The 24,545-nt window shown below is 41.8% G+C and overlaps 1 protein-coding gene across 1 annotated transcript in view; it reads right to left on the bottom strand.

Moving 5' to 3' along the window:
• Window positions 1-66: 66 nt before the first annotated feature.
• TRPV5 (transient receptor potential cation channel subfamily V member 5) overlaps window positions 67-24,545 on the bottom strand; it is a 33,872-nt gene continuing 9,393 nt past the window's right edge. The window contains exons 9-15 of the mRNA XM_070424063.1: window positions 17,723-17,809; window positions 17,548-17,624; window positions 17,166-17,331; window positions 16,895-16,961; window positions 14,723-14,991; window positions 5,390-5,496; window positions 67-4,432 (exon numbers count right to left, since the gene is read on the bottom strand). Of these exons, the coding sequence (XP_070280164.1) occupies window positions 4,144-4,432; window positions 5,390-5,496; window positions 14,723-14,991; window positions 16,895-16,961; window positions 17,166-17,331; window positions 17,548-17,624; window positions 17,723-17,809 (1,062 nt within the window). The 3' untranslated portion in view covers window positions 67-4,143. The remainder of the gene's footprint in view (window positions 4,433-5,389; window positions 5,497-14,722; window positions 14,992-16,894; window positions 16,962-17,165; window positions 17,332-17,547; window positions 17,625-17,722; window positions 17,810-24,545) is intronic.

The following is a 24,545-nucleotide window of genomic DNA, read 5'->3' on the forward strand; positions in this document are numbered from 1 at the left end:
GTTACCTCACTGGGAAAACTTAGAATAAAAACAGGTCAATCATTAATAGATTGAGTTAATAGATATTTATTTTCCACTTCATTGTACCAGGAATTATGCCACGCATTGGCAACACAATGATGAATGCGATGGACGTCATCTTTGCCTTAGAATCCACTAAAGAAGATGGACATTTAAACAAGTAAGTACAATAAAGTTCAGGATGCATAATAAAAAGAAAAAATAGATGGCCTGAGAACATAGAGCAGGTGGACTCTAGCCCAGCCTATGTGTTAGGAACACCACCCCCACACACAAACACACAATCAGTGTATGATCATTAAGACCAGTAGGATGAACACGAGTTACAAAGACAGAAGGGGGAATAGGTGCAGAAAGGTAGAAAGGTCCACAAATTGTGAAAGTCAAGGATAAGGAGAATATAGCACCATTGAGTAACTAATAATAATATAATAATTTAGCTTGGTGACAGAGTGCAAGAGGAGATATATGTGAGGAGGCTGAAGAAGTTGCCAGGGGTCGGCTCATGGAAGGGCTTTCAGAAGACCACCCTTTGAGGCAAAAGTTACATTTTACAAAGGTCATCTTGGCTGTAGTGTGCACTCTAAGCAGAGAGAGCAGTTAGGAACCTAATCCTGTGATGCAGGCAAGAGATAACAGTGGCCCATTTTAGAATGCCAGTGGGATTCAGAGAGGCAGAGACAAATGAAAGGGGTTGTTTTTATGTCGTAGTGTCATGGAACAATCTTCAAAATATATTAAATGAGAAAAGCAAGAACTGTTTTCCTAATATACTGTACTGTTATATGTATTTATGTACATATAATATCGGCTGCCTCCTGCACACCCCCTACTAGGAATCAGGCCCAAAATCCTGGGCATGTGCCCTGACCAGGAACTGAACTGTGACTTCCTGGTTCATAGGTTGATGCTCAACCACTGAGCCACACTGGCTGGGCTATTATATGTATTTTTAAGAGGAACACACATACATATGCTTGAATATGCAGAGAGTAATTTTGGAAGGATAAATAACAAACGTTTATAAGTGAATGCCCCTGGAAAGAACACCAGAAGAGCTGGGACAGAGGTAGAAAAGCTTCTCCCCACCCCTGTATATCTTGTGTGCTCTCTCAATTTTGTACCATGTGATGCATTATTAATCACTACTAGTTACTTTTCAAAGGAGGTGTTTTAAGCAAAGAATCCACAAGACTTGAGATGTACTGGAGAGGAGAGTTGAGACAGATGTAGATAGCACCAAGGATTCTGACTTGGGCAACTTTGATTTGGTTGGAAACATTGGTGGAAGAGCAGGTTTGGTGAGGAAGAAAAGTTGTTCAGTTTGGAACATGTTGAATTTGAGGTGTCTGTAAAATATCTAGGTACAGATGTGCAATAGATAGGAATCCAAGCTGTTCATGCCTGGAGCTTGGGAGACATATCTAAATTGAAGATAAGGGGTTGGGAATCACAAATGTGTGCATGCTGATGCACTCTACGAGGTGGATGGGACTGCCCAGGTGGTGGGAAAAACAGAGCCTATGGACAGAAAATATTGAAGGGATTGGTGAAGAGAAGCAGACAGGGTGGTATGGTATGTGGCTGTGGATATGCTGAGAGGTTGCCTATAATCTGACAGATGCTAGAGAAAGTTCAAGCAAGACTGAGTATTTCAGTGGATTTAACTACAGGTAGATAGATAACCTTGATGAGAGTGATATCAGTAGCATGGAGAGGTAAGGTCACATCACAATGGATTGAGGAAACTGTGTAAGGTCAGTGGAAAATGGAGTCTTCTCTTAAGAAACTTGGCCCTGAAGAGAAAGAGAGAGAAAAAAGGTGGGGCAGCCATAGCTAAAAGGCGGTGGTGAGATGGAGGTGCAACTTGTTTGAAGATGGAAAAGAATAGAGCATTGTTATTTGCTGACTAGAACTAGTAGGGAGGGAGGGGTTGAAGATACACATGTGAGAACATTAGAGAAAAAAGTGATAGGCACAGATGACAGCAGAGACAGAAAGAAAACTGAATCTGGAACACAGGTGGGAATATAGTTGTCAACAGGGGAGGACATACTTTCAAGGTAAAAGAAAATACAAGGGATCATAGTGACTGACTGAACACTTTAAGAACCCATGCCACCTATGTACCCTCCATTTGTGTGAGTGTGTGCATGCATGCTTGCTCATGTGACCCCTCACCATCCATACTATTCTGTGCTTTGCATGAGTATCTGGGTGAACCTGTCTATGGTTTCACAAATCCCACATATCTCTTTGCTGTTATAGACCATAGTCCTCTTAAAAGTTATTATGGTTTTTTGGTGAGGGAGATGATGGGGCTAGGATGAGAAGTAAAGGGCTGGAGTCAAGAGGGAGGCTACACCTGAGTTCCTATAATGAGCACCCTGACACCCAGTTATCAATGTCCTTCCTGAAGAGGGATGGCCCCTCTTCTATTATTGTCATCCACCCAACAACTCAGCAAAGGGGCAAAGGGAGTTGGGGATGGCAGGAGACATAGCTGGGAGCTACCTCTAGTCACAAGGATGGTCAACTGCTAATGAGCTACCAGAGGGACAGACTAGGGACAATCCCATAAAAGAAATGTTTGGGCCATTCAAGCATTGAAAGGCATTATTTGACACACATACTTAAAAACACACACCATGATGCAAACAAGATACAAACACTTTACACTCTGAGCCTCAAAAATCAAGGAACTCAGAAATAAAAACAAAAAAATCAACACAATTGAAACATAGGCAAAGGACTTCAATACACATTTCTAAAAAAAAAAAAAAAAGAAAGATTTACAGATAGTCAACAAGCACACAAAATGGTATTCAATGTCATTAGACATTAAGGAAATGCAAACCAAAATTACAATAAGATACCACTTCACATCTATTAGGATGCCTACTCTCAATAACAACAACAGCAATAACAACACAAAAAGTAACAGGTATTGATGAGGATGTGGAGAAATTGGAACACTGTATATTGCTGGAGGAAATGTAAAATAGCACATCCACTGAGGAAAAGAATATGGCAGTTTCTCAAAACATTAGGCAAAGATTACAGTAAGATCCAGCAATTCTACTTGTAGGTGTGTACCCAAAGGAATTGAAACCAGGGACTTAGATAATTGTACACTAATATTTGTAACAGTATTACTCATAATAGTCAAAAGGTAGAAACAACCCAAATGTCCAACCATGATGAATCGATAAACATAATTAGTATATGCATACAATTCAATTATTTAGTCTTTAAAAACAATGAAATTCTTATACATGCTACAACATGAATGAACCTTGAAAGCATTATGCTAAATGAAATACATCAGATAATTGTATGATTTCACTTTTATGAGGTGCCTAGAGTAGTCAAATTTATAAAAGAAAGTAGAACATTAATTATCAGGGGCTCTAGGGAGCAGATAATGGGGAATTAATGTTGAATGGGTATAAGAGTTTCACCTTAAGATAATGAAAAAGTTCTATAAATAAATACTGGTGATAGTTGAACAACAATGTGAATATAATTAATGCCATGGAATTGTATACCTAAAAATGATTAAAGTGATCATTTTATGTATATATTACCACAATAAATTAAAAAAAATAAAGCAAGGATGAAGAACCTTTTTTCTCACAGTCTTCTAGTTGGGGTTTGGTTGCTAGGTGGGGAAAGAGCCCTTCAGGGCTATAGGAAAAAGGGAAGAGCCACAACCTCAGGGTCATGCCTGCCTTCCCCCACATTAAGCATGTGGATCCAGGCAGGCTACCCAGCTTACTACTTTCCAGTACCTTCAAGAAGCAAAGAGATGATCCAGATATTATTAGTCTAGCATCCCTATTTCATGTCTTTGATGGCCAAGCCCAACTTTGCTAAAAACAAAACAAAACCTTCTTTTCCTAAGATGTAGGGCTTTCAGAAGATGTGTCGGACAACACTTGCCTATTGCCCATCTCCAGAAATGCTTAGATGAAGTTTGAGACACGGCCTTCAAATATTATTCTGTCCATCCCCTCCCATTATTAACAGCATGGAAGTTAGCTACTTGTATAGGAAAGTGCCTCTCTCCCTGCCTCCCACCCAGGCCACCTGGAGCTATGTCAAGAGCAACAGGAGTTCTAATCATAAATACATATTTTCCTCTCCATCACCCTCACCAAGCTCCAGTCCAAGATTCAAGTGTCCCAGGGTGTTGCGACGAAGGATCTCCCAACCCCGGTGACTGCTGCTGCGGGATGTGGTCCGGGATAGGGAGGGCGTTGGGAGGGTCAGAGAGCCTCTGGCTCGAGTCCCATTTTCAACCACAGAGAGATGTTTCTCAGAAAGATGTTCATCCTCCCTATCTGAGGACTTGAAGGCTTCCACATAGCGAAGCATTCGCAAAGGATTTTGATCATGGAGGCTCTCGATTCTGAGGGGAAAAGGGAAAGCACTCAGTTGAGGTGGGCAGAGATGGGCTGTGGGGAGGAACAGCGGTGAATGGGGCACATGTAGGAGACTGGACCAAGAGGAAAGGGGAAGGTAAGGAGCAGAGGTGACATAAGAAGAGCACCCAGGGTCAAGTGAAGGAAAGTGCAATAGAATGAAGGACTAACTGGGGTAGAGACCAAGGAGGTCTTGAACTCAGGATTTGAGTGTGGGTATGATGGTGGGGAATATGGGTGAATATGATAGAGAAAAAAAGCCAATTAATAAATAATTATATCATAAAAATGAGGTAAAATTCAGGACATAAATAAGAGGAGAGAAGAGATAGGTTAGGAGCTAAGAATAGAGTATGAAGGAGGTTAGCTTTAGGCAAGAACATACTAGAATGGGGGTCATATGGGAATAAGATTATAACAAATCTTATAACACATCCAAACATACATACATATATGTAGTTTTTCACATGTTACTGCCCTGATGGACACATAGCCTGCCATCAGCTATCATCATTCTTTCTACCCTCCTTGGCTCTAGCTCCTCCCTCAAACTGGCTAATGCAGGGTCACTGTATAGAGTGATGACTTCTCCCTAAGGTCTAATGGAAATCTCAAGAATGGAGAGAAGGCCCTAACCGGTTTGGCTCAGTGGATAGAGCATCGGCCTGCAGACTGAAGGGTCCCAGGTTCGATTCCGGTCAAGGGCATGTACCTTGGTTGCGGGCACATCCCCAGTAGGGGGTGTGCAGGAGGCAGCTGATCAATGTTTCTCTCTCATCGATGTTTCTAACTCTCTATTCCTCTCCCTTCCTCTCTGTGAAAAATCAATAAAATATATTTTTAAAAAAAAAGAATGGAGGGAAGGATGATAAATGTGTAACTGGTCACCCTTGTTCCCATGGCATCACACACATTTCAGTTCACGCATATACATTGTCACTCACCGCAGGAACCAGCGGTCCCCTAGCCCGTACTTGTACCCACAGATCCCAGAACGAGGCCATAGGAAGCGAGGCATCTTTCTCTCCAGCATCACGGTGGTGGCCACGACCTGGACAGGGGGAGAGGTAGAGGAAGAACTCAGAAGGAGCCATGTGGTTCAGAGAACACAGACAGAGAACCCAAGGGCAACTATGGAATAGAGACAGCAGATATCAATGGAGATGACAGTCATTGATCCACCCCCTCACCTGTGCCAGGCACCATGCTATCTGCTTTACTCCTAATTCATCAGAAAAGGACAAGAATATTTTATGAGTGTTTTGTTTGTTTTTTTGTTTGTTTTTTTTTTTTAAATCTATTTTATTGATTTTTCACAGAGAGGAAGGGAGAGAGACAGAGAGTCAGAAACATCGATGAGAGAGAAACACCGATCAGCTGCCTCCTGCACATCTCCCACTGGGGACATGCCCGCAACCCAGGTACATGCCCTTGGCCGGAATCGAACCCGGGACCTTTCAGTCCGCAGGCTGACGCTCTATCCACTGAGCCAAACCGGTTTCGGCTTTTATGAGTGTTTTGAATAAAACAGTGACCCCTACATTACTATTCAGATTCATGAAAAATGAGTCACTCCAAAGTAATTTCATTTGCTCTTTCATAGGAAAGCCATAGACCAATGATCCTGATTTAAATAAAATTATTAAATAGAATCTCTATGATCTTGAGGATTAAGTAAGGCTGCTAGTGCTCAGGGAACTTGTAGCAAATATCCTAACAAGGAAGAGAGTAGGTTAATGATGGCACACTTAGCAGGGAAAATTCTAGTGGCATGTCACATGTTCTGTACTTTGCCCAGCCTTCATTAATTACTTAAGTGAAACAGAAGAAAAACTTATCAAGTATACCCATGACACAAAATAGGGAGGGATATGTAATTTGCAAGGTGACAGAAGCAATATAAAAATGATCTCACCAGACAGGAATGCTGGGCAGAAAACAATAACATAAAACTTAAGGAAACCAAATATAAGGTTCTTTACTTATGTTTAAGACTCAAGTGTCTGTGTAAGTACAGGAAAACAGTGAAAGAGCTTAGCGAAGTAAGTTGGGTAACAGAAATGCGGGGTTCTAGTTGATCATAAGCTCAATTTTAGGTGCTATTCATGGTTTAGTGTCCAAAGCAAGGAAGGGCATGCCCACTCTTCATACTGCATTCCTCTGATTATATCAGGACCATCCCAGTTTTGAAAGGCCCATGATCTATTAGGGCATGAACAGGAGCGTGCAGTCAGGATGGATTGGGGCCAAGAAGCTTCATTAATTGAAATGACTGCCAATCCTTTAAAATGCCCAGTTCTCCATTTTCCATTCTTACACCCTGTGTCTTTCTAGTACTCTACATTTCTCTTGACCTTCTCTCAGTTTCCTAGTTGTACCAAGTTCCATCCAACCTCAGGACTTTCAATCATTCCATTCCCTTTCCCTGGATAGCTTTTCTTCCTCTTTATCTTGAAAAGGACACTTTTTGTTTTCTTTGCGCTATCTTTGAAACCCCCACCTTCTCTGGTAACAGGGCCCATCTTTCATTTAGATAATCTCTCCTTCTCTACCCCCACTCCATCAATTGGAGAAGACTTGTCTGCACACAGTTCTGGTTAATTAGTCTATTCTCCCCAGACTCTTCTTCCATTACCACCACCACCACTATCCAGTCCTATAACTCAGACTTGTTGCAATGAGATAGAACTGAGAGTGGGTTCACTGGAAGGAAGATGCTTTTTTAAAGGCACATTTCACAGCATCAGGATACAACATGAATGTGGCCCTTGGCATTGTGCTATGAAGTACACTTGCTCATTCCTTTGGGAGTTTACAGCTTCCCTTAGAAGAGCTGGACAAAAGTGAACAGAACAGAAAAGCTGGTATAGTGCCTGAAACGATCTGGGCTCCAACCAGACATACCTAAATTTAGTTTAATTCTTTAAACTTTTTATTTATGGAGGCCAACACAAACTCCTCCCACTGCCTTTCTTAAGTCTATTTAAGTTTGATTTTCTGTCCTGTAGCCAAGAGTCCTGATAGATACAAATCCTAATCGTTATCCTTCTTCCTTATTCTTCTTAACTGGTTAATTCTTACCCATGTTTAGGGCTCCTCTTAAATGTCACTCCATCAGAAAAGCCTTTCCTAACTTTCCTGTCAGACTCCCCTGTTGCACCCTGCTCATAGCATCTTCTACTTCTCTGTGACACTTTTACTACAATTGTACAGCTTCCTGCGAAGTCATTTGTTTGATGTCTGTCTTTCCAAGCTCATGTAAGGTCCATGAGGACACAACTTGCATTGGTGTGTTCGTGCTTGTATCCCCCAGCTCCTGGACACTTCCCAACTCATAATTATTATCTAAATAATTATTATAAAATGAATGAAAGTTTGAGGGATTAACTAATAGCTGTATTCAAATATTTGAACAGTGCTCATAGGGAAGGGTGTGTTCTGCATTATACAAGAAGACTTGGACCAAAGAATGGAATTATAGAAAAATGTGTTTCAGCTCAATGTAACATGGGCTTTTCTAATAACAACAACAACAAAAAAACACTTAAAATGTGAAATAAGCTTGCCTCCTCCCAATCACTGCCCAAATCCACATAATAAGATCCCAATCAGCATTGGAACAGATATTGAATGACTCTCTGGCCAATAAATGATTATACAATGGATAGAAACTCAACTAGAGGACCACTAAAGGAATTTCCAACTTTAAAATTTTATTAGCCTATCATGATATAAAAAAAACCCAGAACAGCCCTGCCAGTGTGGCTCAGTGGTTAAGCATTGACCTATGAACCACAAGGTCATGGTTCTATTCCCAGTCTGGGCTCATGCCCAGGTTGTGGGCTCAATCCCCAGTGGGGACATGATAAGGCAGCTGATCATGTCTCTCTCTCGTCAATGTTCTATTTCTCTCTCCCACTCCCTTCCTCTCAGAAATCAATAAAAATATATTTTAAAAACAGATCATAGAGAAACAGGGAGTTATAGAAGAAAAGGTCCAAATTAAAAACTAGGATATAGGAGATCCAAGATGGCTACCAATGGGACGGCAAGCTGTAAGATAGTGTGTGAGTGAGAGAACGAAAGGAGGGTGTATGGATGTGCAGGGAGCGTCTATATTTGTGAGTGAGGGACAGCTATATTCCAAGGAATTGTTGGGGACTGCTGGACAGGGCTCCCCTGGATTGGTAGCCTCTACTGCTGCTGAAATCTCTCCCAGAGTGGCTGGCTCTGTCACAGAGACTGCACCATCTTAAAGGGAAGAGTGGCAGTGATCTGAAGCCCAGCCTTACCTTCAACTGGGAAGACCTCAGATACTTCCCAGGACCCTACAACCACAACATCCAGGAACAAGCTGCCTCAGCTGCAAACCCAGGAACACCAAAACTCCAGCCTCTCTGACCATGAGTGCCAAGAAAGTCTGTCCAGGAGGAGACAAAGCGGTGTGAATACATAGACGAGCCCTGTGCCTTCTCACAGAGCAGATAGAAGGAACAGCTGAATCGATTACATCCACCCAGAATTGGCAAATTAAATACAGCTGGTGAGGCAATCTGTGGATGGAAAGGTCAGATGTCACCTAGGGAAAGTCAATGCAAGACAGAGAGCTCCATAACCAGACATCCAGAGGGGAGCAATCATGGGGAGACATAGAAACAGCCTGCATATGAAAAAACAGGAGGAATCACCAGAAAATAAACAAAATGGAGGCAAGCAATATGTCAGAGAAAGAATTCAGAGCAATGGTCATAAGGTCACTGAAAAGGATGGAAGAAAAATTCAACAACATGTGTAAGAACCAAGAGGAAATGAAGAAGAACCAAGAAGAAATGAAAAAATGACATTGCTGCAATAAAGAACTCAATAGAAAGCATCAATAGTAGACTGAAAGAAGCAGAGGACCACGTCAGTGAGCTAGAAGACAAGGTAGGAAAAAATACCCAAGCAGAGCAGTATCTAGAAAAAAAACAACAACAAAAACCCCCTTAAAAAAACAGGAGATCCTAAGGGAACTGTAGGACAACAGGAAACTAATTAACATCCACATAATAGGGGTGCCAGAAGAAGAGGAAACTGAGCAAGGAATAGAAAACCTGTTTGAAGAAATAATGACAGAAAACTTCCCTGACATAGAGAAGAAAAAACTCACACAAGTCCAAGAAGCTCACAAAGTCCCAAAAGACCAACACCAAGACACATTATAATTAAATTGTCAAACACCAACGACAAAGTAAGAATCTTAAAGGCTGCCAGAGAGAGACAGAAAGTTACCTACAAAGGAACCCCCATCAGACTAGCGACTGATTTCTCAACAGAAACACATCAGGCCAGAAGGGAATAAAATGAAATATACAAAGTCATGCAAAGGAAGGGTCTGAATCCAAGAATACTGTACCCAGCAAGGCCATCAATCAAAATTGAGGGTGAAATCAGGAGCTTCACAGACAAAAAAGGACTAAGGGAGTTTATTACCACCAAACCAGCAATGCAAGAAATGCTAAAGGGTCTGCTGTAAAAAGAAGAAATAGGAAGGGAAGAAGGAACACAGGCATAAAGAATAAAAATGGCAACAAACAAATACCTATCAATAATAACTTTAAATATAAATGGATTAAATGCCCCAATCAAAAGACATAGGGTAGCTGAATGGATAAGAAAGCATGACCCATATATCTGCTGTCTACAGAAAACCCACCTCAGAAAAAAGGACTCACACAGACTGATGGTAAAGGGATGGAAAAAGGTTTTTCAGACGAATGGAAATGAAAAAAAAGCTGGGATAGCAATACTTATATCTGACAAATTAGACCTCAAAGTGAAGACCATAACAAGAGATAAGGAAGGCCACTTCATAATACTAAAGGGAGGAATCCAACAAGAAGAAATAACTCGGGAGATGGGGGGGTTATGTGGGGATAAGGACACATATGTAATAATTAATCAATAAAAATTTTTTTAAAAAAATTTAAAAAATAAAATAAAATAAAGATGAAATAACTCTGATAAACATATATGCACCCAATACAGGAGCACCCAAATACATAAAAAAAAACTTCTGGAGGATATCAAGGGAGAGATTGACAGCAATACAGTCATAGTAGGGGACTTTAATACCCCACTAACACCACTGGACAAATCCTCTAAACAAAAAAATCATCAAAGAAACATCAATCCTAAATGACTCACTAGATCAGATGGAATTGACATCTTCATAACATTTCACCCCATAGCCACAGAATATACGTTCTTCTCAAGTGCATATGGGTCATTTTCAAAGATAGACCACATATTGGGACACAGGCAAAGTCTCTTCAAATTCAAGAAGCTAGAAATCATATCAAGCATCTTCTTAGATCACAATGGCATAAAACTAGAACTCAACTACAATAAAAACAATGAAAAAAATCAAACACCTGGAGGCTAAATAGCATGCTATTAAACAATGATTGGGTTACCAAAGAGATCAAAGAAGAAATAAAAAGCATCATGGCAACAAATGACAATGAAAACACAACAATCCAAAATCTATGGGACAGTAAAAGCAGTCTTGAGAGGGAAGTTCATAGCTCTACAGGCCTATCTCAAAAAAACAAGAAACAATGGTAATAAATTATCTAACCATACAACTCAAAGAGTTAGAAAGAAAGCAACAAGAAGAGCCCAGGGTAAGCAGAAGGAAGGAAATAATAAAGATCAGAGCGGAGATAAATGACATAGAAACAACAACAACAAAAAATACAAAAGATCAACAAAACCAAGAGCTAGTTCTTTGAAAGGATAAACAAGATTGATGAACCTCTAGCCAGGCTCACCAAGAAGCAAAGAGAGAGGATCCAAATAAACAAAATCAGAAATGAAAGAGGTGAAGTAACAACCGATCCCACAGAAATACAAACGATTATGAAAAAATACTATGAACAACTCTATTCCAACAAAATGGACAACCTAGATGAAATGGACATATTCTTAGAAAAATACAAGCTCCCAAAACTCAATCAGGAAGAAACAAAAAATCCTGAATAGGCTGATAACTACCAAAGAAATTGAAGCAGCAATGAAAAATCTTCCAGCAAACAAAAGCCCTCGTCCAGACATCTTTACAGGGGAGTTCTACCAAGCATTCAAAGAAGAACTAAACCTATCATCCTCAGACTATTCCAAAAAAATTCAAGAGGAAGGCACACTTCCAAGTTTTGTCTATGAAGCCAGTATTACCCTAATCCCAAAAACCAGATAAAGAGACCACACAAAAAAGAGAACTACTGGCCAATCTCCTTGATGAACATAGATGCTAAAATCCTCAACACAATTCTAGCAAATCAGATTCAGCTTTACTTTAGAAAGATCATACACCATGACCAAGAGGGATTTATTCTGAGGATGCAAGTATGGTACAATATTCGCAAATCAATAAATGTGATACCTCACATAAACACACTGAGAGACAAAAATCACATAATCATATCAATTGATGCAGAAAAAGCATTTGACAAAATCCAACACCTTTTCTTGATAAAAACTCTCAGCAAAGTGGGAATAGTGGAATCATACCTCAACATAATAAAGCCTTATATGACAAACCTACAGCCAATATCATACTCAATGGGCAAAAACTAAATTCATTTCCCCCAAGAACAGGAACAAGGCAGGAGTGCCTACTTTCACCACTCCTGTTCAATATAGTACTGGAAGTGCTAGCCATAGTGATCAGACAAGAAGAAGAAATAAAAGGCATCCAAATTGGAAAAAAAAGAAGTAAAACTGTCCTTATTCATAGATGACATGATACTATACATAGAAAACCCCAAAGACTCCATCAAAAAACTACTAGACCTAATAAATGAATTTGGCAATGTAGCAGGATACAAAATTAATACCCAGAAATCTATGGTCCTTTTACACACCAATAATGAACTCACAGAAAGGGAAATGAAAAAAAATCTCATTTACCATTGGACCAAAAAACTTAAGATACCTAGGAATAAATTTAACTAAGAATGTAAAAGACCTGTACTCAGAAAATTTCAGGACATTGAAAAAAGAGATTGAGGAAGACATAAACAAATGGAAGAACATACCATGTTCATGGACTGGTAGAATCAATATCATTAAAATGTCCATATCACCCAGAGCAATCTACAGATTCAATGTAATCCCCATTAAAATACCAATGGCATAGCCCTAACCGGTTTGGCTCAGTAGATGGAGCATCAGCCTTCGGACTCAAGGGTCCCAGGTTCGATTCCGGACAAGGGCATGTACCTTGGTTGCAGGCACATCCCCAGTGGGGAGTGTGCAGGAGGCAGCTGATCGATGTTTCTCTCTCATCGATGTTTCTAACTCTCTATCCCTCTCCCTTCCTCTCTGTAAAAAATCAATAAAATATATTTTTAAAAAAATACCAACGGAATATTTCAAAGATCTAGAACAAACTCTCCAAACATTCATCTGGAATAAAAAAAAAAGACCCCAAATAGCCACAGCAATCCTGAGAAGGAAGAACAAAGTTGGAGGGATCACATTACCAGATATCAAGCTATATTACCAAGCCATGGTTCTCAAAACTGCCTGGTACTGACACAAGAACAGACATATAGACCAATGGAACAGAACAGAGGACCCAGAAATTGACCCAAGCCATTATGCTCAATTAATATTTGACAAAGGAGGCAAGAGCATATAATGGAGTCAAAACAGTCTCTTTAATAAATGATGCTAGGAAATTTTGTCAGATACTTGCAAAAATATGAAACTAGATCACCATCTTACACCATACACAGAAACAAACTCAAAATGGCTAAAGGACTTGAATGTAAGATGGGAAACCATAAGAATCCTACAAGATTCCATAAGCAGCAAAATAGCAGACATATGTCGTAGCAATATCTTTACAGACACAGCTCCTAGGGCAATGGAGACTAAGGAGAACATAAACAAATAGGACTACATCAAAATAAAAAGCTTCTGCACAGCAAAAGAAACCATCAACAAAACAAGAAAGCAACAAGTACTGCATGGGAGAACATATTTGCCAATGCTATTTCAGATAAGGGTTTAATCTCCAAAATTTATAGAGAACTCATACAACTTAACAAAAGGAAGATAAACGATCCAATCAAAAAATGGTCAAAGGATCTAAATAGATACTTTTTGAAAGAGGACATACAGAAGGCCCAGAAACATATGAAAACATGCTCAAAATCACTAATCATCTAAGAGATGCAAATCAAAACAACAATGAGATGCCACCTCACACCTGTTAGAATGGCTATCATCAACAAATCAACAGACAATACGTGCTGGCAAGGATATGGAGAAAAAGGAACCCTCCTGCACTGCTGGTGGGAATGCAGACTGGTGCAGCCACTGTGAAAGATAGAATAGAGTTTCCTCAAAAAGTTAAAAATGAAACTCCCATTTGACCCAGTAATCCCACTTTTAGAACTATATCCCAAGAAATCAGAAACACCAATCAGAAAGGATATATGCACCCCTATGTTCATAGCAGCACAATTTATAATAGCTAAGATTTGGAAACAGCCTAAGTGCCCATCAGCAGATGAGTGGATTAAAAAACTGTGGTACATCTACACAATGTAATACTATGCCACTATAAAAAAGAAGGAACTTTTACCATTTGTAACAACATGGATGGAAATAGAGAGCATTATGCTAAGCAAAATAAGCCAGTTGGAGTAAGATAAATATCACATGATCTCACTCAAATGTGGGATATAATGATCAAAATAATTTGATGAACAAGAATAGATCGATCTATAGACAAATGGTGGGGGGGGTGTTAGAGAGCAACCAAAGGACTTGTATGCATGCATATTAACATAACCAATGGACACAGACACTGGGGCAGTGGGGGCTTGCCCGGGGTGAGAATGGCTTGGGGGGGGGGGTCAATTTGTGATAAAGGAGACATATGTAAAACTTTAGACAATAAAAAATTCTAAAATTATCAGAAAAAAATAAATAAAAACTAGGATATATAAGAACAAGACTGTTTCTAGTTCTGCCTGGACTCAAAGATGATGGCTGAGTCTACTTTTCCCTTGTGATCAATATCCTCAGATCTTGGGTGTTGATCCTACCCATTGCTACCAGTTTACCCTCCTTTGTCTCCTAGTTCTATCCAAATGTATCTCTGTTGAGGTGACAGCCCCACTGGGTTTTTTATGACTCTCCTAAGAATCATCCACCATAACATAACACTCTGGTTTTTACCCCTACCCTCTGCTCCTTAGTAAGACTAACACTAGTAAACTTACCTGAGCCCTCCAGAGCTCATCCCGCTCTTGAGCCACTCGCCAGTGAGTGTCACCCATCATGGCTATGAACAGGTTGAGCATAAGTAGTGTGGCGATGATGGCAAAGGCCGCATAGGTGATGTGGTATACAAAAGGCAAATCCACGTCATAGTTGGCAGGGCCATCGATGAGGGTGAGGAAAAGCTCAAAGGTCGTGAACAGTGATGTGGGGTAGTTATAGAATTCCCCTAGCTTTTTTGGGTCCTCTGTCTGGAAAATGATAAAGAACGCTGCTCCGCCCAAGAAAAAGGCATGGAGATGGAAGAAAAGAGAATGATCACAATAAGCATTCATTCTACTTCCAACATATATCTCCGTACACTTACATGCACCTATACCAACTTACACACCTATAAATATAGATGTGTGAATGTATACATGTAAGTTACATTTTACCTGTGGACCTGGCTAATCCTGAGACATCATATGCCAAGTTCATCACTCTGGATAATGTTAATATTCAGCCATTTAGCTGAATATTAACACACACACACACACACACACACACACACACACACACACACACTAGTAGCCCTGCACATGAATCCGTGCGCCAGTAGCTCTCTGCAGGGCCTGGCCACTCTGTGCCTGCTGCCCAGAGGCTCTCCGTGGCCCAGAAGCCCATCTATGGCCGGGCACGGAACGCTTGCCTCGTCACCGGGGCAACGACACAAGCATTCTGTGCCCTGGCCTGGCCAGAGGCCCATCTGCCGCTGGAAAATGCAAAGACTTCCCTCCCTGTTATCAGGAACTCTGATAAAGGGCTTCCTTCCTCTTTCTCAGCCGGCTTTCACCCCTGTGCCTCTGCCACCAGCCCCTCCTGTCACACTATCCTTCACCCCCTCCACCCTCTGGCCACCCAAATTTGACCTTGCCTGGGAGTCAGGGGCCACTTGACTCTGTTCAGCTCGCCAGTTTCTTCTCTTCTTATGCAAGCATTCTGTGCCCTGGCCAGGCCAGAGGCCCTTCTGCGGCCAGGCGCAGAACGCTTGCCTCGTCGCCGGGGCGACAAAGCAAGCATTCTGCCAGGCCACTCACACTGCCCACTCTCAGTGGTCACCCCCCGCCCCCCCCAGGACTGGGGGACTCCGGCGGGGCTGAGAGGACTGGGCGCCGCCATCTTGTGGCTATGGACGCTGCCATCTTTATGACAGAGTAGCAGTTAATTTGCATATTACCATTTTATTAGATAGAATATATACATATATTTTAGTTTTAACCTTTTATAGTTCAGCTGCTGGTGCAGTTTTTTGGTCTACTGGTTTATGGGATCCCTATTTAATAGGGAATTCCTAAGACAGGAATAGTGCCCTTTGTACTGAGCCCTGGTCTTTGAGAGTTGGGGGGTTCCTCAAATATCATCTAGTACATCCCATTGTCTTATGGATGTTCAGTTGAGGACATTGAAGACTGGATTAGAGTTGTCGCCTTTGGCTCTTCCTTCCTCTTTCTGCCTAAAAACTTTCTTCTACTCATTTGCTTTCCCTGTCCCTCCCCCTGTCTGCCAGTTTCATGCTGTGATCCTTTCTCTCCTCCCTGGCATTCTCCCACTGCACCCAGGGCCTTCGGTAAGCACCTGCTTGCCTCTCTCTGCCCAGTCTTTCTTCACAACTCTCTGTCTGTTTTCCTCTCTCATTCTTCAAACTCTCCAAAGATTTTTTGTACCTCCTTTTGAGAATTCTTTCTCTTTTTTTCAACTTTGACCACACATAGAAAAAAAGCACATTATAGGTTATTGAATGCTTTATGTTTCTTCTATAGTGTACATATAGACGGCTTACATACTGCACTGTCTCTGCCTACATCATTTTCTGAAATCCACATGTGGCCAGTCTTTCCTGTTTAATGTCCCTCTCACTACAAAGCCCTTTTTCTACATGTCCTTTAAGGATCTTGCAGGGTGGGTAGTCAACATGAATGTTATTGGCTCAGAAAGTCAGAGCACATGGGTTTACCTTCTAGGCCAACCTGAGTGACCCTGGTTCTATGGGTGTCAGTGTGTATTTTGACTCACTTTCCACTTGGGAGGGGGAGTAAATGGGAGTACAAACAAGAAATGAGAGCAAGAGTGAGAGAGAATATTCTGAAGAATTGGATCCAATTATCTAGTGGGGGAAGGAGTAGTGCTCTTACCTGAGGCAAATCCCAGAATAACCACAGCCATCAGCCAGCAGAAACGCAGTAAGTCTCCAAAAATCATCTACAGAAAACAGAGAAGGGGAGAGAGGGTGGAGTGATCCTTTTCCCATTTGCCTCTCAGCAGTTATCGCTAATTGATCAGGAGGTCCCTGGAGTTCCACCAGATCCACTCTGAGCAGCATTTTTCTTTTGGCTCCCACCCTCTCCCTCTGTCTGGGAAGGTCCCATGGATGAAGCCAGAGGAAACTTTGGGGAAAGCACTGACCTTCTGAATCATGATGCTGAAGGGACCCAACATCTGGAATCCTCGGGCGAAATATATAACGCTGCACCAGCCCAGTACCAGACCGAGGGACATGGGCACCACCTCCCCTCTGGTGTTGGAGAGCCTCATCACCATGGTCACCAGCACTAGGGAAGCAGAGGTGATGCTGAGGGGGAGAGCAGAGAGCAGGAAGTGAGAGGAAGGCTGGATAGTCTAGGTCCTCTCCAAAACAGTCATGACTTGGGTGGTACCTACACACTTAGACTTAATCTTTATATCTGAAACACACATATAGGAAAAGTAAGCTGAGGTCTAGGTCCCAGAGAGACCTGGAGCAATTCTGGTGAGGGAAGACATGGGGCTGGAAGGAAGGGACACTCACATGATGACATGGAATGGCCCACCAAGGACAGTCTGTCCAAAATAGCGAGAGGCACCAACCCTGAAGATGTCTGGGATCTGGAAAGAGGCCAGTAAAACAAAAAGACCATGGAGACTGCAGTTCAGTCTGGGGCCTCAGGTAGATGGCCTTGGCCTGGACCCCATGTGTACCTCACCTCTAGGATCAGCATGATTAGAGCCCCGATGACGGTCACCAGCTCCCCCACCAGCCGGATTTTATCCTGTTCAGTTACATAGGCCTCCTATGAGGGAAAATTCAGAATGAGAAATGCTTTCTGATGGATTGAAATTCAAATCCTTTTGGGCAAGTGGTTTAATGCAAGGGTGGAGAACCTCAGGCCCACAGGTTGCATAAAGTCCACGAAATCATTTGGTCTGACCCTGCCAAGGCATTAAGGGTGAATTAATTAAATGTTTGACCAAATATAGCAGGCTAATTTTTTTTATACCAGGCTAATTTTTAAGTTGATAATTTTGTATGGCCCACAAATGATGTTATCAATATCCAAATGGTCCTTGGCAGAAAAAAGGTTCCACACCCCTGGTCTAAAGTAACTAAGGTCTATCCAAAATGAAGAAAAGATCACCTTTCTACACCACCACACCCAGGATGGTTTTGTCATTGTGGCTAACTCTGTGACCAGGACATTAGTCTGTGTATCCATATGTTGCTTATGCTGATAACTTGAGTAACTCCCTAGCAAGTCATCTTTTATACATATGTTATGAGTGGTAATTTATGATATATGTACCGAAGGGCTGTGATCACATTTCAGAGCATCAGGTTTAGAAAGTTATTGTAACAGGAAGAGGTATTAGTGGCTTGGAATGGTTTCAGCTATGCGGAAATTCCAGCTTTTCCAATCCCATTGTGGTTCCTGGCAGGTAGAAGAGACTATAAACATATCACAGAATTCAGTTTCCCGTGTGGAGCCAGAACCCACTAACTCTAGCACAACCTCGACTCAGTCACTAGACTTTCCTGATCTTGAGGTTTCTCATCTGAAAAATGGAAACTCTGATGCTTACCTCCCCAGGGTTACTGTGAAGTTGGAATTAGATGATGTATTTGGTTGTACTTCATAATCTATAAAATAGTATAGATATATTTATCATGGTTTTATTAGGACTTGGCAATAGTGAAAAGAGCAGGCAAGGTGCTAGAGACACTATATGGATTTTAGTTCTGAGGAAGGGCCCCCGTCTTGTTCTGAGCAGTAGGTGTAGAAGGTATAGTCCTATGTTCAAGATAAAAATAAAACCATCCTTTTTGGATGCATATTACGTCATAGTGAGTCTTTGCAACATTACACAGACATAGTGATGGAATTCTACAATAATGATCTTTAACTTTTTTGAAGTTCTGAGCACATCTGAGAATATCATAAAGACTACAGACCCTCCTTCCAGAAAACAGTTCATACATATGCAGTCCCCACATAAATTTAGACAAATAATTTTAACACATTCAAGTACCCTTTACACTTTTGAGAACTGTTCTCCATAGTCACATCTCTGAATAGTGTAACCAAGTTAGGAGTTGAGGGACCCTGGAGTCAGTGCGAAAGCTGATGATTTCAACTGGGGAGGATATGATTGCTCATGACACATAAGGAAAGCTAAGTAACTTCACTCTGCTAATAAACTGGAACCTCTTAGCATCCCTCTGCAGGCTACTTTAGTGGTGCACTCACTGGTACAATGAGAGGCATAGCTTTTGAAACAGGAAGAGATGTCATATGGTAGGAGGTGATCTATGGTATAAAAAAAGTACCCACCAAGTGCCTCATGGCTCAGAATGTGTAGAACAGTGCAAAAGAAGCCAAGGAGATAGCCTTTAAGCGTAGGGCCAGACTGACCAGCAGATGGTTGAAATGTTGAAACTACATCATATGGGGCCAAGAAAGACCGGGAAAAGAGTTGGTATCTGTGCCTGGTGAACAGTGTGATCTAACAACCTGTGACTAGATTTTAGTTACATTTTTGTTGTTTAAAGAACTGATGATCTGTAAACTTCTCTGACATTTATCTGTCTTGAGAAACTAGTTAATTTTATTTTATCATATAATGGGAAATTTCCTTTTCCTTTGTTTTCAAGGAAGCTCAGAGTTCTCTTTTCATCCTCAGCTCTAGAAGCTACTTTGAATACCCTCTTCTCTGTCCTGAAATTCAGTTAATGGGCTTTGTTTTTTTTATCTTAATGTTCCCATGACATCTTGTAAGACATGCCAACTTTTTTTGAGATCAGGTAGTAAGTAATAGGATAAATAAGTATGTTAACTATAGAAACAAAATAGCACTAAATATAAAAATAACTGCATCAATGTCATAAACATGTCCATACAAAATTTTTGAATTCAGTTTAAAACTTTGTATCTTGACCCTTGTTGGTGTGGCTGAGTTAGTTGAGTGTGGTCTCATGCACTCAAAAGGTCACCATTCAATTCCCAGTCAGGGTACATGCCAGGGTTGCAGGCTCGATCCTCAGTAGGAGGCGTGCAGGAGGCAGCCAGTTGATGTTTCTCTCTGTCCCTCTCCCTTCCTCTCTTTCTCTAAAAATCAATTAAAAACATATTTTTAAAAATTATTTTTAAAACTTTGTATGTTGGTTGAGTATGTCTACAAAACTGCCACCAACCTTCCCTTGGCTCAATTAAGAAGAAAAGGAAGTACTGTGCACACATTGGTCAGGTGAGTTGTAGGGATGAGTACGCCCCTAGAGGACAGTGGGAGAGTGGCACCAGCTCTTCCCCAGAGATGAAAAGGTGAAACCCCAACTAATGAGAAATGTTAGGGACAATTTCTATCACCACCACCTTCTTCTGGGATTTCCCCTCACCTGTACTGTTTGTTAGTTTGTTCAGCAGATTCCGTTACAGGTACGCGATCCCTGCACAAGTTCACTGGTGAGTAACAGAAGTGTCCAGAGACCCCAAGTGTTTGTATCTGCTCCACCTGGGATCTGATGACCCTAAAAAGTAGTTTCCTTCACCACTTTGTTGCTAAAGGTCCTTTCCCTTAAACCAGGCAGTAGGGTGCTACAGTCTCCTTCCTCCATCATATTTCCCTGGCTCACCCTTACTTAATCCTCGAGATTTAAGTCACAGCTTTCCTCCTGGGTCAGGTGACTCTTCTGTAGGTCCATGGTGCCACTCTGTTCACAGTCCTCACACTGAAATCATCGGAGCACTCCAGGTCTCACCAGTAATCTTAGAGTTCCCTGAGAGCAGGGACATCTAACTCTGACTTTTCATCACAACACTCAACATAGTAGGTGTTCCCATAATAAGAAAGAAAAGAAGGAAGGAGGGAAAGGAGAGGGTGAACAGGTAGGTAGCAGCCGAGCATGATCTGAGAGTTGCAGGGGGACTCAGGATGTAGGGATGGGGGAAAGGGTGATAATTAATTGGGCTTTTCTTGGATTTTCAGGTTCCTAGCTCAAGGTCACTTAAGCAGGCATGGCTAATATTACACAGAAAATATTCCACCCCACCTCTTTAAAAACAAATGTCTTCCAGCAATGACCAGAAGTCTTTACATCATCACATGGCTTGAAATTTCAGCTGTTGTCAGCAGTTAACTCCCCTGCAGAGGCTGACTTCAGTGAGAATTGGCCCAGTGAGATTGCTCTCACTTGCCAGCTGGCTGAGCTCATTGCCTTGAAGGAAATGCCCAGAAGGGATGTGCAAGCACAACCATGTACCACCAGGGGGAAGGGTGGGGAGCAAGCATGGATGACCTGGGAGGAAGCTGGGAGGACACCAGAAAAAGTTATCAAACCTCAGTCCTAGACCCACTTTTTCTCCCCAAGATCCCAGTCTTACAAAGGAATGAAGCTCCCAGAAAGAGTCTTACTGGCTCATAAAGAAGAGTTACTCTGATCCTCTCAAATGTACAGGGGTTTCTTACTAGGCTGCCCATCAGAAACAACTGGGAAGTTTTTGTCACGACATCCATACCCAGGCAAACACTGGGGACTCTCACTCAATTAGTTTGGATTAGAGACCTAGCATTTTTTTTTCAATGTAGGCGTTCCTTCTATACTTCAAGTTGAGAACTACTAGACCAAAAAAGAGGAAAATCTCCTGGTTCCCATCTAATGCCGGAAGCTGGTCCACCCTTGCTGCTTGACATAGTTGCTGCAGGGAAGAAACATCTGCACAGCTTATGTTTCAAGGGACCTGGCGTACATGGCATATGTTTGCTCCCCCTCTTATCTTAGCACTATGTGTTTTAAACAGGACCACCTCCCCAAGAAAGGTTGTTTCCCCAAGTGAGGATTTTTCCCTGGAGTTAGGGATTAACCGGACTAAGGAAGAGAATAAATCAGTGAACCCCCCTAGTGTTACAGAAATACCATGTACTACTTATGAAGAACTTGGACTAAGACTGTTGGCAATAAATTTGGGACTTGTTGGGCCCACATACCCAGGGGTCTGCCCACCAGGGAAAGCACCAAAGCACCAAAGCACCCTGGAGATCCACCAACACAGAGCAGTCCCAGGGAAGGCAAGCAGCGAGGCTGGGAGGAACATAACCTTTACTGGGTAGGATAATCTCCTTCAGTCACTTCCTTGTAGCCTATCAGTAAAGCAGTGACCTTGGAATAGCCCTTGTAATGGGACACTGAGATTAACCTAGACAGGATTAAAATCAACAGAACTAGATAGAGACAGGATTTTTGGCAAAGGTCAGATAAGAAACAAGGAACCCAAAACATACCATGATGTGATTATAGAGGCATGCTTATAGGATCAAATGGTATAAATATAGATGTAACAGGACAATGAAGGGAGAACCTCGCTATGCTGATCAACTGAATGCTGCCTCTGTGTCATTCCTTCTTCGATGACTCCGTCCACACCTTTGGGAACCCCTGGACCTGCTGGGGCTGGACCCCAACAATCTAAGACTGCTTTCCAAGCATTTTATTTCATGTCTTGGTCTCTGCATTTTCTCAGAGGAGTCCTTACCAAAGAAGTGGGACCTACCCTATCTCCTATCAAAAATGGTTCCTATGATCAAATCTATAAAATAGACAGTAGCTTTGGTAGCTGGAGGTGGGAGACACTTCTGTATGTGACTCCCTGCCCTTGCACTCCAGTGTCTCTCATCTTTCCAGGGACAGATTAGATGTGGCCAGATGAGTGTGCAGGCCCAGGTTCAGGGCAAAGCCTGGAGACACACATTTCTCATACAATGGATCCCCTAAGAAGGAAAACTGAAATCCAGCACCTTGGTCTGGAGGGAGAAATGGCCTGGCTTCATATTAAAGGGGAAGGTTCGGAGTGAAGCAGACCAGAACCCCAGACCCAGTGCTGCCCTCACTAGATGAGTGTCTTTGCCAATGTACTTAACCTTTCTTGATTGACTTCAGATTCACTGTCTTAAAAATGGTGATAATAATAATATTTATTTATTAGGATATGTATGAGGATCAAATGGTATGAAAGTGTTTTATCATCCAAAATAGGGTATACAAAATTAAAGCATCGCCCAGCAGTGAGTCAGAAATGCAGAATCTCAGATCCCACCCCAGACTTGCTTCCAGAATCTGCAATTTCACAGAATCTCCAGAGCACATGTAAAGTGCACCAAGGAAGCACTCAGTAGATGCTGTTTTTACCTTGCTGGTTGGTTCCCTGCTTCTCTTCATCTCTTTCCCTGTCTTTAATTTGCTGTGATTGTTCCACAGGAAGTGGTTAGGACCCCTGAACAAAACAGTGTAGAGTTGGAGATCAGTGGGGCTTTCAAATAGCTGGGATGCTCTGGGTCATTGAGAGCTTTGATAAACAATGATGTGTAGACAGATCAATCCACTGACCATGACAGGCAGAGGATGATTTAAAATGAATGGAAACCTGCCTGCCCTGTCACTCCTGCCACGGTCTTCTCCCTTACTCTCTGTATCCAATCCTTTGCACCATAGCATTGATTTTACCTTCCATAAGTCTCCTGGTGCTAATCCTTTCTCTCAGTTTCCCCATCACAACCCAAGAACAATTAACCATTGTCTCTTGCTTGCTAACCTATAATTACCTCTTAACTGATCTCCCTACATCATCCCTGGCCTTCTCCAATCAGCTCTCCACCCTACAGAGACATTTTTCTAAAATAAAGTCTAGTCAAGGCCCTCCCTTCTTTAAAATCCTTCAGAGCTCTCCGTTACTTCTGGATAAAGAGTGTGGCTTCTCTATCAGTATGGCCTGCAAGGCCCTGATGATCAGCGAAAGATTTGCCTGGACAGCCTCATCTGGAGGCTCCTGCCCAGCTCCTGTGCTCCCAGTCTTCACTCAGTGCCTAGACGTTGACGAGGCTCTTTCTGCCTTTGCATAGGCCTCTTTTCTGCTTCAAACTCACTTTGTACCTTTCTCTCTTACCCAGGTCTCAGCTCAGTGATAAAAGGCCAGAGTTTTGCTCAGACCATGTTGAATTTCTAACACTTAGAATAATATCTAGGCTCTATGAAGCTCTCAATGATTATTTGTTTAATGAATGAATTAGTGAAATTTTTTGGTGGGGGGAAGGACAGAGGAGAGATTGAAAACATTTTCAAGAGACAAAATGGAAATTTGATGATGGAAAATCTTCAAGAGACAAAGAGATCTGATGGTGAGTGACTAATGCCCTCTTGCTGACCAGCACATCAGGAATCTAATGATTGGAGTGATTGACTTCAGACTGGACAGCTGGAGCTGAATCAATATCAAAGATGGAAATTAGTAGTTTTCAGCCTTGGCTAAATATCAGGATCACTAAAAGAGTTTCTTATAAATACCAATGCAGGGCCTCTCTCAGACATCCTGACTTATTAGGTGTGACATAGCTTACTTAGAACTGGTATCTTTACTAGCTTCCCATGTTTGTAATGTGCAATCTTGGTTAAAAACTATTGATCTTCTAGACAGATCTGTTAAAACTAACCAAGCTGCCTGACTCCCAGACTTTGAACTGTCTACCCACCTGCAAACCTAAGAG

The sequence above is a fragment of the Myotis yumanensis genome, unplaced genomic scaffold (genome assembly GCF_028538775.1).
Source record: "Myotis yumanensis isolate MYYU_CA2020_CCGP unplaced genomic scaffold, mMyoYum1.0.hap1 SCAF_9, whole genome shotgun sequence".
NCBI lineage: Eukaryota > Metazoa > Chordata > Mammalia > Chiroptera > Vespertilionidae > Myotis > Myotis yumanensis.